This window comes from Acromyrmex echinatior, chromosome 7 (assembly GCF_024713525.1).
Source record: "Acromyrmex echinatior isolate Ae372 chromosome 7, ASM2471352v2, whole genome shotgun sequence".
Classification (NCBI taxonomy): domain Eukaryota; kingdom Metazoa; phylum Arthropoda; class Insecta; order Hymenoptera; family Formicidae; genus Acromyrmex; species Acromyrmex echinatior.
In genome coordinates, this window is record NC_141858.1 from 14180134 (window position 1) to 14198867 (window position 18734).

Genomic DNA, 18734 nt, shown 5'->3' on the forward strand with positions numbered 1-18734 from the left:
CAATTTATTCCAGATATGATTGCGAGTCGATAACTTTCGGTTTCAACACAATCATTCTGAAACGCTAATAATCCCTCCTAAATTAGATTAGAAAGAAAATAAGCAAGAAACTTATTACGAAAAATATTATCTCAGCCAGGATTCGAACCTTGGACCTCTTCACTGTAATATAATATATTTTACGTGCACCATATATATATAGTATGTCCTTACTTTTTCATATGCGAACTTTTCAAGAAGGACCCTGATTTCCTTGACTCCTTCGCCGAACAATATTTTTGCGAGTAACAGAATGTTCGAACAATCCACCGCAGTGTGCCGATTTGTTTTACAGCAATGCAATAAAAGCGGAGGAACGACTGCTTCGTTCGGCAATTATTTTTCCTTTATTACTTCACAAGAGAGATTTAGGGAAGAAGATTTTATTACACCGGTAAGGATTTGTTCCTCTCACGAGTCTAATATATCTGTCTGCTTCTCTCAGAGGGGTGTCCCAGACGTTCTCGCTTCTCTTTAGATTTTTTCGTAGCGCACTGAATTTTCCGACGACGAAAATGGAGGACTGAGGGGGAGGAAAAGTTGAGATATGTATTGCGCGATATACAATGCACCGCGTGTAGGAGAATTAATGCTTATACTCGGGTACTTCATCCGAGCTATCGATTTTCCAAAATGCAGAATATGGTACGGATGACTCGTTTAGTGCCTTTCGAGCGAGTGGAAGAGCGGCTCGTCCGTGTCATTTCTCTCCCCGTTCTCTCTCCCAAACGGATCTGACATTTAATTATCGGAAATGATCGGCCGACGGTCCGCGACGCGACCAAGTGCATTCGTTTTCAATCTGCCCTTTAGCTGTAATGTGTAATGCATTCGTGCGATTTGACGACGCGCGACAAATGCTTTTCGAGTGCATTTTATTCCGAAAAGCACGCTTCACATGCAATACATTTATTTTTTTCAACAAATAAATTTATATCCAAAATATTTGTTACACTCTGCATCATCTTATTTATGTTAAAATTGTAGAAAGAAAAATAATGCATATATCTGAGAAAGTTTAGTTTATGCTGGAAAAATGTTCAAAGTAAATTTAAAATAAATTTTCAATGTTCAATATTCGGAAAAACAACGTATAATATCATATTAATACGAGATAATGAAAGCTAGATGACAGTTAGTTGTAATCTCTTTTTATAACACAGATGCGCCTTGTTCTCGATATTTATTTTTACAAAAAGAGAGAAAAAGCTGGATAACGCGTCCACCTATTCTGTTTCCGCCATTACCCACACTAATTTCCCCTTAATTAACTCCGTATAATTACGCGCAAGCTAGACTTATCTCGTGAATTCGTAATTTTGCGCGAGATGTCCTCGAGGGGAGTTAATTAGAGAATTTCAAGCACCTTTCTTTCAGAAGCAGCGGAAAAGATATTCTAGACCAAGTCGCTTGTTGTTCCAAGGATGCTTGGGCCGACATAGAATTCGTTAACAGACTCTCAAGACTTAATGTAGAGTCATTAAAGAGAATGCGTTGCTCTAGTACTTTACGATGCCGTATATATAAGTAACCGTGGTCTTTTGGTACACAATAGTCGATTTTCCCGCATATTTCCTGTACGCTATTCAACCGAGTAAGACTTTATTCTATTGAAACGAACCTGTAACCATAGTTGCTCACAAAGTTCCTTTCAGTAAATGAGCACCGACGTAAATTTTTTTTACACTGGAATTGGGAAACCTTTTTACCGGTTTATCGTGAGTTATAAATAATGTTCGAGAAACATTAAGCATGTTTTCAATCGCGCTGAACAAAAAAGATAAATGGGGATTGCGTTTCAATGAAATATTATTGATCGAAATCCTAAAACATAAAAAAATGAAAATTAGGAACTTTTAGTAAACATCAAGAGCGAAGAAAAAATATTTAAGAATCAATTTTTCGAAATTTTTACAATTCTGTTTTATATGTATTTTTTCTATTTTATATGTATTTTGTTGTTTTGATTTCTGTAAAATATTACGATAAAAATTGATGTTTAAAAATTCTGTTAAAAAATATTGTTGACGAAATGGAGTTATTTTTAGAACTAAAAAATAAATTTTTACTATTTTGTATTTAAATTGCTAAAAACAGTGTGTTTTCTGTTTGAATAAAACGAGTTACTAACCAACAGATTAATGGGTTTTTCTCCGCTACGGCTCTGTGCCGTGGAAATTGGATTACCTCGGAAGCAGTAGTCAAGGAGGAAAGCTTGGGAAATATAGGATTAAAGGCACGTCCATCCATGGGTACTGTGAACAGAATGAAAGAGATGCATCGAAAATTTTCAGTTTTCTAAAAAAAAAAAGGAAACCTATAATGACATTTTTTTAAATAAATATAATATAATTTTATGAAATAATTTAGCAATAAATATCGTATCATAACATGTTGAAATGTTATATTGAAAACATAAATAATATATAATATGTATATATCATGAAATTTATATATTCAAAATATAGCAAATTTCATATTACAATATATTTATACGACATATAGAATTTCTTGTAGAAGCTCAATCCTAGTCATTTACACTTTTTTGATAATTTTTAAAAAGTAAATAACAACTTATAAAATCTTATGTATCCAACTATGCCTTCGTCAGCTCCTTATAGTCATATTTCTGATTAGTGGATATATGGGCGGATATAAAGCGTCGGTCATCTTTTAAATTCCGGAATATGTTCTAGAGAGAACAAGAGATTCCTTGTCGGTGCCAGGATGTCTGGAGACATTCTCGATATCGACCCGTCTTTCTCTCGAGAATCAAGGTTATTAAACTGACCTACAATCTACTTTTCGACTCATGTATGGTCATGTGTTCATATTGTCATCATGCATTACTTTTATTACCGCTGACATCCTACTTGAAACATTTATTCTTCGACAGACGTCCAATCCGCTGATAGAAGAGAGATAACAAACAATTCCTTTCTTATAGAATGATGAGCAATTAATTATTTCTATGTCTTCGATATTCTTCATTAGAAATTCATGTAGTATTAAAAGAACTCGGGTTAGAAAGCTAATGTAAAAGATTTAATCTTTTTCTCCTTCAAATTTCACATTTCTCATTGAACTTTGCTAGATTTAATCCTCAATCTTAAAATTTACTTTAACTTTAGGATTAAGCTAAGAAATTTTATCCTGTCGTTCGCGCAACTTATTTATGTAAGTTCAAGAACAACTTACCTTCGTCCAAGAGATCTTGCGCGAAATTTCTGCTACAGCTTTCCTTTTTTTCTCTTATTCTGTGTTATCCCGGCAAAGCACTTGCAGAGTAACAGCAATTATTATTTGGGTGTTGATATATCAGCAGTAATTCCAATAAAGTGCCCTTTTATCCGGTGTGAGGGTTTTCGTTTCGTGTTTCCGAGAATAGAAACAATTAGTTTCCCTTCGTTTTTCCTGTCGATGAAATACATTTCTCCCAGAATAGTTACGGCGCATTTTGTTCTCCAAGCATTCGTTGGTGCGTCATGCCTGGAAATCGCGCTGCAGAAAATAACAGGTGGTTTTCTCGAGCACTTGAATGTTGGTATATCCGATTGCATTCAGCCACCATCTGTGCGCTAAAATCTGATAAATAATACAACGCTTTATTTCTACGGTCGTAGTTATAGTAAGAAAGGCTGGAAGCTTCTGCATATTTTTAGAACGTTTCACGAAATGATGTATAAATTTTTAATCACATATTTACTCTTCCAATTTTACTGTGAACATATAACGAAATGTTTCGTTCTCGTTTTGAAAATATTTATGGAACAGTTTCTTTGCCATGTTTATAAAAACTATAATAGACATCTTTTAAATATTAATGTTAACGATATACGATATACGATATAAAAAATGTTTATTTTTATGATAACGTATTTATTAATAAATTGTAATAATGTATGGAAAAGTATAACATGTGTCATACATTCAAATTTATTATATGATTGCAAGATTTTTTTTACAAGATAAAAATTCTTTATTATTGATGTGTTGAAACAAGAAAAAAATCAATAAACGACAGCTAACAATAACGATGAACATATATTCCGTCGACACCATAAATTTCAGAACAGTTACGTTCTTTTATCTCATCGCACTCTTTAAAAGGAATTTATTGCAAGGAAAGTGCAAAAGTCATATTTCAATGTTGACCAACGCAATGCAACATGGAATATCGCGGTATCAAGTATCGCACGACGCTGCACACTATAAAATCCTTTATAGGCATCTGTATTGCTGACAGAATTTTTATTTATGCCTATATCAACAATATGCGATGAAGTATGTATATTATACAACGAGAATTCTTTATTTTTTTTTCCTTTAACGATCCGCTGCTATTATACCGCGGTAGCAGCGATTGTAACTATTGTATATAATTCTCCATTCTCTTGAGAAATTGGAAATTCATGTATTTTATCCCGCAAGCATAACGTTCTTCTGCGTTAAACCGAGTGTACGGGAGTGTAAGAGAAATATCGCAGACAATTATTCTCGTACGCAGCTGCCAACTTCTGTATTTTATTAAGTCTCGCAATATGTCCCACTTGCACAATGAAAACTCCCTCAAGGCTGCGTTAAATTATCTGCTGCCTTTATGACATCCATAGAAAATTATGAAAGGGAGAACTCAAAAAGCTTTCAACTTTCCATAAGACCATAAATTTAAAGCGAAAATTAGAAGTGTCGGATTGACGCGTTACTCTACAATATTGATTATTATAATTATCAAATGTGAGAAAAGTAACATATCGGAAAAATTATTTATTTTAACATTTTAAATTATAATGAAAGATACTATATTCAACTGCTTCTTTAACTTCGCTTATGGCAGCGCAATTCAATGTATGTAAAGTAGATGATAGATCAGCAGCTTCAACAATATCAGACGTCCTTCACTTTTCGCGTAATACGTATAAATCTTCTTTTTCATCCTTTCAGAGAAGGTTTGTTCTTTTTTTTTTTTAGCTAAACTTTTGCACCGGTTCATTTTTTTTCTTTTTCTCTCCAGGAGGAAAAAGTTCGGCTAAAGAGAACAGGCTTAGAGATTCATAATTTACATATTTTTTCCGCGCAAAATATAATTGATAGAAATGAAAAAAGATTATCTAACCAAACGACGAAGCAACAAAAGATAAATAAAAAATACAAAAAGTGTAAAAATACAAAAGTGTAATCGACGAGGAGATAGTTAAGAAAAGATAGGAAAAGGAGAGATCTCATGGGAAGCGAAACACGTGCAAACGAGTTAAGAAGATCAGCAATATAAATGCACGGAATATAGAGAGGTCGGCACAATGGCGGGCAATGTGTGCTTTACATCGCGTCACTCACTCTGTGCAATTCAAATTGGCACTCATGGATAGCTCAGTGGTAGAAAAGTTCAAGCATTTCTCAAAAGAAAAGCTCAAGCTTCTTGCAAACCCTTTTTTCTGTTTGGGCTCTAAACAATCATAGTTTAAAGTATTCATAATTTGCTAAAACATTTTTGAAAAATCAATTTTTTTAAATTCTAGATTAATTTCTTAATGAAAGATAATCGAAACTACTCATTTTTCAAAATATTAAGTCGTAATATTTTCGCAACAATATCAGAGAAATAATAACTACATATTTAACTTGATAATTAATAACTTAGTTGTAGTTATGAATATATATGCTATATTATTAATTGCTTTATAATAAATAATTATTAAATGTATTATCCGTTAATTAAACCGCGAAACAATAAGAGACCTTCAATTATTGTTTGTTAACAATAGACTATTTTCTTCAAGCGTTTGCCGTTTAATTAAGTTTTTAAATGTCAACTGTTATTACATGTATATTAATACAAGGTTAAGGCTGTTAAAAAAATCAGCATTTAAATGGATAGAACACACCATACTGAGTAAAAAAGTCTTAGCGAACACAGGTTGAAAGCTCAATCGTTTCTGAGATATAAACAATTTTGTATATTAGTATCGTAATTTATAATTTTTTCTACTTTTTGCAGAATATAAAATATGAAAGGATAAATTGAAGTAAGTAGCACTGATAGCTTATTTAGGAGAATTACAGATCCAATGAAGTGATCTCCCATTCATAATGGCTAATGTCAACTTATTGATTTCCAGTGAAATTTTTCGTTATAAAGTGTGTTATAAAGAAAATTAAATCGGAATATTCAGAACGCGGTTTGTAAACACAGAAATAAATCTTCACGTCGCATACAACGTAGAAACCAATAAGTTATATGATACAAAATCGTTTATATCTTAGAAACAGTTAAGTTTTCCATCTATGTTTACTCAATACAGTGTATATTATCTATCATATAAACGATGTTTTTTTTCACACCCTGTACATAAAATAAAGTATTTTATATATCAATCTTAATACTGTTAACATATTATTCGAGTAGAATACAGCACAATAAAATAATTAGGAATTAAATCTATTTTATAAATAAAATTACAAGCATAATAAACGAATAAATCAACAAGTTTGCAAACTTACGCTTGCAAACCATTAAAAGCGACATCTGGCTTATATCTGGCTTTCAGTATCAGCAAAGCTTTGTTGTTTGATAGCAGTAGCATTAATCGCCGCGTAATTTCAGTCTACCGAGCTCGGCGACAGCATTGTACACAATCGGATACTGTAGTCAGCGTTTTATTCGTTGACGGCTGTCTTGATTCAAAGACTCCAGTCTCAAACATGAATGCTAAAGCAAGCAAAGACTTGCGCCCAGCTTGGTAGCTCGGTTGAATTAACAATAAGCAAGCAGCCTGAGGGACTTGCCGTGTTTGACTTCGAGTGTCCTACCTTATGACGTTTGCTAAAATCTTGCAATTTACGTCCACGTACTATTTCTTTGACAATCTGTCGAGCTCTCCTTTTTCCAAGAACTCAAAGCTTATGTGACACGTGAAATATGAATGTGCCCTAAGTAATCGTGAACGCAAATATTCATGATGGATGCGTATGAATTGTTTATCATACATAGAAGTGCCGTAAAAGCTTTTTTAAATATTCTATGCTTAAACAAACGCAATATTTTAATTATTACTACGCAGCACACGCGACAATTTAAAATACAATTTAAAATATATCCTGGGTCTCTCTGCTTCAATCGTCACTTGATGCAATGAACATAAACCTCTCTGACAATATCATACGTGCCATCTCGTTTATGGAGTCAGCACGATATCCGTAACGGTGAATCGATGTTTCGGAATCGCGACACGGCGACCTCATAAAATTTCGCTATTGCAATTCGGACGTGAAAATCCTTTGATTTTAAAGTGGCAGTTCACATTCGTAAAAATAACACACGTATGGCGAAACGTTATGACATTTTAAAAAAATATCATTTCTTCCAATTATACTTCAATAAAAAATTGGTTTTTTTTTATTGCAAAAGAGCCTTGACGACTGATCAAGATGATATTATAAATATTATAATTTAACGTGATAATTACTCAAACAGATAGGTAGATTTATTATTAATTCAAAATTTGCTTTGTCATTGTCAATAACTGATTCTTTGATAAATGACACTTGTCTCAAATTTTATACACATTATTTTACACTCTAGAATTTTAATATGCTATAAATTAGAATGTTAAAATTCTCAAGTATAAAGAAAGGATATTAAAATTCTCAAGTGTAAAGTAAGGATATTAAAATTCTAAAGTGTAGGAAATTTTCTAATACCTATTTCTAACTAAATCTGTTAATAATACGCTTTACCACTAGGATACTGTACACTATTGTGTACAACAATGCAAAGCTCTAGATGTAACAATTTTAATATTTGATATAAAAAAATACTTCTGCGATTTTAGTTTCGTAATTAAACTGAGAAGTTAAAATGGATTATACGGAAAAGAAAACCGCGCGTCTATAAAAAGTTTTTATGGCACGATAAAAACATATATCTTCAGTGCATCGAAAAGCGGCAGCTTTTGTCACATATCGCTAGGGCGAAATAGGATTCGTTACGCGTCGAAAATCCGTTTTATTGGAAAGATTCAATAAAAACGCGAATGAAGCTCGATTTTTTAAAAATCTGTGCAAATAAATCTCGAAATTCTGAAAACCATGTAACTTTTTTTTGCTCGTCATACGTGATAAAACATTCGAAAAGTCAGGAAAAATTGCCTTCGGTGACATATAAAGCGAGAAGAATGATATAGTCTTGACAAAAGTAGGATATATATATATATATATATGACGTTGCATGACATAAATTCAATATAATTAGAAATTTTTCACAAAAATGGAAATGGAGTAATTCAACCGCAATGCAACTGACATAGTTATAGCAGAAAAAGAAGAATAGCTTTAGGAATGAAATATAACTTTGGTGAAAAATATATTTTCTTTTAATTAACTTTTATGTCAGAAACTGTGAAGAACAATGTAAGTTATTATTATTTTATTCCAAATTAATCTAGTAAAAATTACAGCAAAAAAATGACAAAATGTTACTCTGTTTCTATGACGTATTATTGTTAGATAACCTTTATTCAATGAATTCTCTTTTATTTAAGCATTCACGACAACACGTTCTTTTTAAAACTGCACGCAAATGAAATATAATTGATTATTGCAATATATTATCAGCATAGAAACAAAAAAGGGAACAAATTTACAAATTTGATAAAAGAAAATAAATTGCAAATGTAGTAAATATGATTACTTAATTAGTTCGCAAATATACATTCAGTTTTCACTCGTATACGAGAATACAGTCATTATGCGTCGATGCAATTACATATTCCTATCAGCAGGGCTTTTGGGAAAGATAATGAGAATCTTCCATTTCCGCATGAGATACGTTAGATATAGTAGTTTTACAAGGCAATTTGCGAGAAGACAAATCAATTTTACAAAATTCTATTCTTTGTTGCATTGTTTAAAAAAAACATTGTTTAACAAAGTAATAGAATTTTTATTTCAAGAGATCTTTTTTTTTTTAAGTCTATTTTTATCAAGTGCAATGCATTATTCTTTCAATGATGAAATTTTTATTAACATTGCAATATTAAGATTAAAACTCTGTACTATCTCGCGTGATTCGTATGAAAGGAAACTCCGATACGGCATGTCAACACGTTCCCGAGAGAACATACGTGTTCCGACGTATTCTCATTACATATTACAACTGCATATGTTCCATATGTGCACTGTATACTCCTTCCGCACCGGAGGTGCTTTCGTCGCAATTTCCTCGTCGCATAGCTAAATGGTTCTAACGTGTTCAGTCTGACGCCAGTCATTTACGAATGTCCCAACTGCTATAGAACAATGACGGAAACATATAGGACTTAATGAAGATTGAGGAAGCTATTCAAGATTTTCTCAAAGCGACTGCATGGAAAGCGCCATGTACGCCATAATAATACAATATTTTAAATGGCACCCTTGAAATTATTTTTTTATCTAAAAATGCACGATGAAAGCATAAAATAATATCTAATGATAACAATATATCGCAACATTCGAATCATGATGATGAAAAATTTATCAATTTCCTAAAAATAAAAAGAAAGATATATATATGTGTCTTCAATAAATATATTTTATATTTATTGATAAAACTGTATGTATGATATATGCAAATTTTTGAAAACAAAGGTATAATATTTTACATTCTCAATATGATACTTCTTTGTTAGTATATTCTGATGCTCGCGGGTATGGTTTCATTTCTAAAAAACATTGCATACAAAGATATTATAGTATATGTATTATTTATATTATAGATTTTTGAATACGATACAGATACAAGAATAGGCCCCATGGTTTAATTTAATACACCGAGTGTCACCTGGTAATCGAGATACGAAACCGCAAGATGCTTATCGACTGCAAGTATGCTATATACGATTTTTCAATCTAAATTGTCTTGTAAACTCACACTTCTGCAAATAATTACGCTGAAACTATTATTTTTGCAAAATAGATATTTTATTTATTTACTTGTCGCTGGGTATAAGGAATTTTTTATGCGAAAAGTATTCGCGAATAAGAAGAAATTACTTAGAACTTACTATAATAATTACAATATTTATTATCACAAACTATGAATTAGATCGTACACAGTAATGTAAGAAAAACCGTTTGACAATAATTCATTCCAGTCCCCCTCCGTCGCGTGGTAAAATCGCAATCGATGCAATACGATATCGCAATATGAATATCTATTAACATTAATACATTATAGATATTCATAACACTAAATCTTTACTGCGTAAAAAATTCGACTTCGCAAAGAGGATCGAAACAATCTTTTGGGAATAATGATTTACAATATGAGATTTTCCCTCAGGCCTCTCCATCGCTTATTTATTATTATACACGATACGTCGTCTGAAAATTTCACGAAGAAGGCACCCTTTGACAGTGAAAATTATACACTTAAAAATAGATAAAAATTATATTGTTTTTATAGAACTACTATATACACTCACAAACTAATGAAATTGTAGATGCTATAAAATCTATATCTCGTGCTATCCTTTTTTCTCTTACAATTAGTTCATTTATCGTTTCACGCTTTATAAGTGCTCATGATCTTCAGCTTTGTGATCTTCGAAAAATTCCGTCGTAAAATATATTTTTGTTTTGTATTTTTAAAATATATAAAAAAACCTATATATATTTATATAGTTGTAATTACACATATAATTATATAGTTAAAACTACATAATTATAGAGCATTTATATATACTTTTCATTAATATATACATAAACAATTATATACAATTATATGCATATATGTAACATTATTAATACATATAATTGTATAATTATTTATATAAATTTATGTGTGTTTTGTGATAATTTGGAACAATAAAACTACAGTTCGTACGTGGCTTTCACTTTCAAAAAACGTATATGCTTTGGAATGTGACAATAATAATGCAAATGATTCCAAGATGCATTTTCGAACGATGTAAGCTGAAGCATAAATAATTTATAAGTATTCCCCTCTCTTTCTCTCTTTTTCTTTCTTTGTTAACTGATCGAACAGTCTACCGAACTGTAGCATAAGTCCATCAAATTTCATCACGCTAGATCGAAATTTTCAATTTATTTTCTATTCTTTCTCTTTCTTTTCTTTCCTTTTTTAAAACGTTGCTGTCTTCTCACCGTGAATATTTACGTATATATAAAACAATTACTTCAATTTGTCTAACGATAAAAAAAAAGAAAACGAATTCTCAAACAATAACAAGGTATACCACGTGCTGCTAAGAATCACATAAATGCTCGGCGTTGCCGGTCGTCGTCGTGTCTCGATATTACGATCATTTTCTTCCGACATTGCGAGAAACCGTGAATCTGGAGAACCGCATTCTCCAAAGAGTTGGAATCCGTTAGAATATCGGTTTTCGTGTCCGTAATTTGTATCATCGGTCGTGTTTCAAAGCATGGTTTAATACCGGTGTCATTTCGCCGAGTACGATTTCCAACGTCATTGGTATGCGAGAAAGGATCTTGTATCGAACGTCACACTTCCATCTATTCATGAATAAACATAAGACTAATAATTCTGTACGGGTTTGATATCTAAATAAGCTCAACGAAATTGTACCGATTGTTAACCATTGTTTTGAAGACGTGTCGCAAACGATACGGTTCACAATGTCTCCAAAAACCTTCTCTGTTTGATACAATCGTAAGGAGCGGTCTTTCCATTTGTAAGAATGAATTTATATGTACATGTTTGTTGTTATACCGAATTATGTCGAATCGTGATAGCGATTATTCGTAAATTCGTCATAAGTAAATAGAAAGTAGTTTTACAATTTCCAGCGGAATAGATTTTTTTCTAAGCTAATTTTAATTATTGTCAATTATAAGCAATTTGTTTCGTATATCGTTAAAATACTTATATATATATATATATACGATAAATCTTCGTATATAATAAAATCATTTTAATACCACGATATGTTCTTTCAATATATGATCGCTTGTCAATTAATCGATTCCGCGTGGAATTCGTTGCATGAGAAAAGCGATTTTTCGTGTTGACGCGATTGAGTGCAAACCTGACGAGCAACGGGTCATCGTGAGTAGACATTCTGCATCGCATTTTGCAGATTTACTCGACATGTTCGACTACAATTAATAGGAAATTTACTCGACAGTTTCGCATTGACTGTGACTGGATCTCCATCGACACTTCATCACATGTGAATAGTCGCGGCTGTGTAACGGGCTTCGCCTCTTCGCCAGCTCCATTGGCTCGGACGATACTGAAAGATCAATTCCGTGATAAACGAGATCAGTGAACGTAAAATTAACATCCGGTATTAAGAAACCAATGAATAGGCGAAAAATCTACATTTAATAGTCAATTTAAACGAAAAATATGTAATTAATCAATATTTCAGTGATTATATAGTATATTATATATATATAAAATTAGATAAATAAATAATCAATATTTAATTTTCAATAAGTAATAATTAAGAATCAATAAGAGGCAATAAGCAATAAATAATATTTTAATTAATAATATAAATGCAATCGATGGTAGTGAAAAAGAATTAAAAGCAGAGAGAAAAATCGATAATTACTCATTTACATAATGCTACTATAATTTTATAATTTAAAGAAACTCTTCTTACCCTTATTAGCATTTGTCCCGATGCGCTGTGAGGGTTACGATAAGCGTATACGCCCCAACCTGCGAGACCTATCACTAAAGCGATAACTGTGAGAATACCGATTATCCCTGAAACGCCCATATTCACCTTGTTCGAATCTAAAAAATATACAGAATAAATTGCTTAATATGACAAATCTAATTATCTTGGATTTCAAGAGAAAAGAGAAATTATTCGTGCAAATAATACAAAATCGTTTGTTTCGATTCCGCGAATCGATTGTTTCGATTAACGATTAAATTTCGAACTAAAATATCGTGGAAATTATGCGAATTAATTTCAGCCGGTTTTAAGACTACATTAACAAATTGCATTTTCTGTATGAAATTTGAAGCTATCTTGTATCACGTACGAATCTACATGTATAATCTATGTATAAGTTTGTCAAATTCGATTAATGACTCAATACCGTCAAAAACGTACTAAACAAAAGTACTTACTAGGACTTTCCAAAGTATTGCCAGACCATTCTTTTTTTACGCCCATCTCATTGGTGGCGATCGACTCTTCTGGATGCACGTGGCCATCATGGTCGTATTGATCACCCCTGTAGGTTGTAATTTGCGCTGGACAATTGTTTATCTCCTTGATATTATGGACGTCGCAACCCTTTGACAACCACTCTTGCCGCTGTCGGGACGTGCCGGTGCTGCATTTGTTCAGCTCCGAGCACCACTTACAATCGAAGTCAGGTACCTTTGTCAGGCAATCCATGCAGTTGTCGGAATTGAGGCATGTAGGTAATGCTTTCAAGTAAATGACCGTGCAGTTCATTATATCCTGCCGATTGAAGTTGACACGGTGATACTCGTAAATGGTTTTCCGGCGTACGACTGCAAAGCGAGATTAGCGGATTGAATTTTCGGAGTGTATCTTTAGATACTTAATTTGTTAAAACAATAAACATAATTCGCGATATGTCTATTTAAATCATTTCAAAAATTTATATCTGGATTTTAATGTAAATTCGAGGATACTCCTTGATATCTACAAATTAAATAATTAATGAATAGAAATAATATCTTGCGCGATAATTTCACATCTTACATTGCAAATTTCTGAGTTTTTATCACGGAAATGATGATTATGCAAGTTTGTTATCATAGAAAGTTGCAAGAGATACACTACTTTATATAGAATTTCTGATCATTTCTATGATATCAAATTAGATTGATTATAAGTCCAGTTAACACTATCCTTTATCTATATAGAAGTTTTTCTACATCGGATGATCAATAGTGATAAGATATTATTCCATGATGCAATCATGTATCCAAAAATAAACGGAAAAATTAGATAATAAGCAAGAAAACACTTACAGAACACAGTTCGGTCCATGATGTAGGCATCGCTGAGGCCTACTTTGACGGGATGCATTGTGTCCGCGATTTTTTCAACCAGGACCGGTATCACTGAGTAGACGAACACGATGTCTCCGTTTTGATGCAAGGTCACTTGGAAAGTGAACGCGCCGGCTTTTGGCCTGTCCTGTAGCACAACCTTCTCCCATTCTACCGTAAACGCCGTACCTGTCGTACAAATGAAAAAGAGGATTTAACAATCTCGCGTTGAGATCCATGCACGACTCCGACTACGTTTTGTGCCACATTTCTTTGCCACTGGTTGTTTGATGAGGCGTGTAATTACGATCGGCAAATCGTTGCGCCGATTTATCCTTCCTCTCTCACTCTCCGTTTCCCACAAAGGTTGCTGATCACTACTGACGCGAACGCTTTGCGACACGATCAAGCCAGCGAGGAGAAAGGATTCAGAAAATCAGCTTGGAAGGACTTGAGAAGACTATCGAACGTTTTGAAAAGCATGCGAAATTATGAGAGAATTCGCTTATCGTAATAGGATTTTTTTTTTAATTTTTAAATGTAGATTATTTGAAATATATTAGCCACGGTAAACACGCGAAGAATCTCTTAAGTGGCTTGACCGTAATGGGTTCTGATTGGCAATGATTGACTTTCTTTCGGAGGGAAATGTAAGAACGAACATCCTTCAGGTGGCATGAAAATGCCATTCGAGATTCCGATGACTCACCATTGTCAGCGTACTTGACGTAACTGGCGTTCGACAGGCGGGTATCGAAATTTGCCATGAGCGGTGCAATGTACTGGGTGGCGGCCAGCCAACTGTGTACGTAGTCACCGGTGTATAGAAAACCTCCCGTAGCGATAGTAATATTGCGTACATTATAGCCGTAGAATGGGAAATCAAACTTCAACTTAACGGTCTGTAACAGCATAGAAATCATAGTTCAATTCCTATCCAGACTTATAAGGTTTAATGATTAACCGTTCTCGTGTTTCTTACGTATAAGTTCACGGAAAGAACGAATTTGCATTAGATAGATACATATCAAAAAGCAATTTCATGAATCATCAAAGTAATTGTATAAAAAATTCAAAAATAATGCAATGCTGCAAAAAGCTTTAACATTCTAGCAATTCACTTCTACATAATTATTTTGCTAGTTCAACAAAATTTATTTTTAGACTTGTATCTAATCTAGCTAAGTCTTAGATACATATTTCAGTATCTAAGCAAAAACATTTTTCTCTTGTTTTAAATAATCTTTTGCTATAATAGGGATCGAATATTCCGAATGTATATATATATATTTGTATTTGTGTATCAATCGCCTTTTTCTTTGATTATTATATAAAATCTAAAAGGATCGAGTACATAGTACATAGTACATTCTATATCATTTTCAATTTTTTACAAGAAACTCGCTATAATACAAAATAATGATAAGTGAGTCTCACCGCGGCTCGTCGATGACTCTGGCTAAGTAGATGATTGACTCTAAGATCCGGATGATTGTCCATGTCGACCCAGTATTTTTTGCAGATATCGGTATCGACGATAAAAGTGCTGTTATAATACTGATGCGAGTCGTACATCGTTTTAGTGATGTTGTTCTGTGTAAGCGTGGCGTTAGTCACATCGGAGAATTTGTTAAAGGAAATATCGCTGTCGTCGGATTTCATGACCTCTTCTGTTGTGTCCTTCACCGCCGATGATTCCGGCTGCTGCTCCTTGCTGGTACCGGTTATATTGCGATTTGCCAGAGTGCGATTTGTCCATATGTGTAGTGTCGCCTGCGAACAGGTTTCAAATGGATGCATAATTGTTAAACAGTGGCGATTATATTATACGTGATTGGCAACTTTTCGCATTACGTGCGAATCTAAACATAAGAATGACTGAATAATTGTGTCCATTACTGACACCTACCGTATCAGTTGCAGGATTTACTGTCTGCGACGTCTTCTTCTTTGAATCCGGCTTGGAGCTGGAAATATCGGGTGGCCGAACAGTGGAGGTGATGGTGGTGGCTTCGCTGGTCGAATAAACTGTGGAATACGTTACGTCGGCGGATGCGTTGGTTGTGTTTGACGTCGGTTGTGTTGCTGACGCTTGTTGCGGCTGCTGCTGCTGCTGTGGTTGCTGTTGCTGCTGCGGTTGCTGCTGCTTCGGTTGCTCCTGTTGTTGCTGTGATTGCTGCTGCTGCTGTGGTTGCGGCTGTGCTGGTGGTTGATTCTTAGATATTTCTTTCTCAGTCGTCATCACCGATTTTTCAGGCGTCTCCCGACGTACTCTCTCTATATTCTTACCGTCGATCAGTCTGATATTCGAAATGTAATGATCGAATGACGATTTGCCATTCCATCCGGCATAACTGTAGTAAGAGTTGTCTGAAATAGAGGAGAAAGCGTATTCTAGTTATGACGTCGAAATCTTGAAGAGTATTGAAAAGAAATATTTTCTAATGCTGGAATGTATGAATATTACTATTATACTCCAACAACTACAATACTATTTTTATCTTAATCTTTCCTCGTCTTTCTGAAAAAGATATTACAATAAAAAAATTACATCAACAAAAATTTAATTTGAAATTTGCAGAACAAATTTTAAATAATCTCAAGAATTTTTTTAGAAAATAAATAAATTCGGTGACATCACGAAAGAAAATAGATTTAGAATCGATCTTTAATTGAAGTAATTTATATTATATGGGTCAAATTTTTAGAGACAATATTTTTTAATTTACAGTACAAACTACATAGTACAAACTTATAATCCATTCGTATCTTAAGCGGAGAGAGATACGTTCTATACATATCTTTCACAAACGAAAGAACTTGTCTCAATTTATCCTTGAGCTAGCGTTGCAATTACGATACTACGACTGATTATTGAATAATGACTAGGACCAATCTATGACACGTACATGACATAAATCTCTGACATATGACTGTGTTGCATTCGTGCATTGTCTCCGGTTCACACAGGCTCACCGAGAGTGATTCCCTTCGAGGGGATCGGGTGTCCATTTAACCGATGCGTCAACGTCAAGCCCATCGCCGGTGTCCGAGATCAGTGCCATGAAACGCGGATTAACCTCGATTTCTACGTTCGCGATAGCCGCGGCAGGATTAATGGACAGTTCGGGGGCAAAAGTGGCACGAGACAAACTTTTCACAATTCATTCACACTAAATTCGTTATCAGGATCTTTCGCTGGAACGAGCAATTTACTATCATGCGTGTATTTTTCAATCATACTTTTTGTGCTTTTTTAGCATATTCCGGTTACTCTGGAGTTACAATTTATCGACAAAACGATATGGATCCCAAATTATCTTTTCATACAACATGAGTCATCATAACATCAAAATGATATGATTATTAAAAATAAATTTTTAACCATTACGATTCATTTTAATGTCATTTTGATATCGCAACTTGTTATTGCTATTTCATACAAAATTTTCTTTTCGAAAAATCAGAAAATATGAAGAAATTTTATTTTATATTTTTATTTTATTTTTTTATAGAACCTATTTTTCTGATTGTATCGTCTATATTACGATCACAGTGCAAAACATATTTAAATGATAAAAGTTGTAAACAATTCTTTTAGTAGATAGATATTAATAAATATGACCATTCCGTATCATAAAAGAACGTGTTTAGAATCGTCGACGGAGAGAAACGGGAAGTTAGGCGGTACGATCGACCGGATAGAGCAATAATTGACGATCCAACAAATCGGAGCGAACGTGCAAGCTTGACGTCAATGTAAAAGCGTAAACCAATTAACTCAACAGCTTATTATCTTGAAAAACTTTTTCCCTCATCGTTGCGAAATTATCTCTCTTTAATATAAATAAACTCTCTAATATCCCATTTTTCCCCTCAGGAGATTTGAATTCTGTTCCATATAATTTACATCACATGATTTACATTTCAAAATAACTTTTTGTCCTACATATTTTTTCCTGAAAAATTATCGAAAGCATATAAGAAAAACTATTACCTGAAGTTTATGTAATACATCAGTTTGAATAACAATCTGCTTATTACCGACTAAATAAAAATAGAATAATTGTCAACTCATAAATTAGTTCTGTTGAAAAACTGCAATCAAAGCGAGCTCAGAGAACTTTCACCAGAACAGATCAATGCTCAGGTACGAACGAGTTTCATTAACTGCACACTAGTGAATTGACTCGATTTCTTAGCAGCAGCGGCGAATTGTGCAAATCGTAAACACAAATGAATTGGGCAAAGCTACGTCATGTAAAGGTACGTCGAAATTGTGGAAAGGTTTCCTCGAATCCAAATCGAGATCTGCACAAATGCGTTTTCTACCCACGCGAATTGCTAAATTGCACATCGCGAATTTTCGCGTTTTCGCGTATATTACGTCATTGCGATTCGATGCTGTCGTGACAACCGCTATTTGCAAAGTAGCCGTAATCATTCTAATTGTATAATCGCTATCTCAGCTACATAATCCACAAATCGTAATGTAAATTTATGAGACCCGCGCGACCGACTTACATCTTTCACAGAATTAATATTCATAACCCTGACTGTTTTAGAGTGATATCGATAATAGGTATGACATGCATGAACAGCGTGTAAAACTTTCGCGTGAATATAATATGCATGTAGAAAGGTACTCCCTGAACAAATTAAATTGGACAGAAGCGGAGAGCAA

At 33.5% G+C, this 18734-nt stretch overlaps 1 protein-coding gene across 1 annotated transcript in view; it reads right to left on the reverse strand.

The window, feature by feature from the left end:
* Nucleotides 1-10078: 10078 nt before the first annotated feature.
* Nucleotides 10079-18734, reverse strand: part of l(1)G0289 (plexin domain containing lethal (1) G0289) — a 37606-nt gene continuing 28950 nt past the window's right edge. The window contains exons 2-8 of the mRNA XM_011068526.2: nt 15960-16420; nt 15488-15823; nt 14760-14952; nt 14030-14239; nt 13151-13543; nt 12672-12808; nt 10079-12296 (exon numbers count right to left, since the gene is read on the reverse strand). Coding sequence (XP_011066828.1) covers nt 12228-12296; nt 12672-12808; nt 13151-13543; nt 14030-14239; nt 14760-14952; nt 15488-15823; nt 15960-16420 — 1799 coding nt within the window. The 3' untranslated portion in view covers nt 10079-12227. The remainder of the gene's footprint in view (nt 12297-12671; nt 12809-13150; nt 13544-14029; nt 14240-14759; nt 14953-15487; nt 15824-15959; nt 16421-18734) is intronic.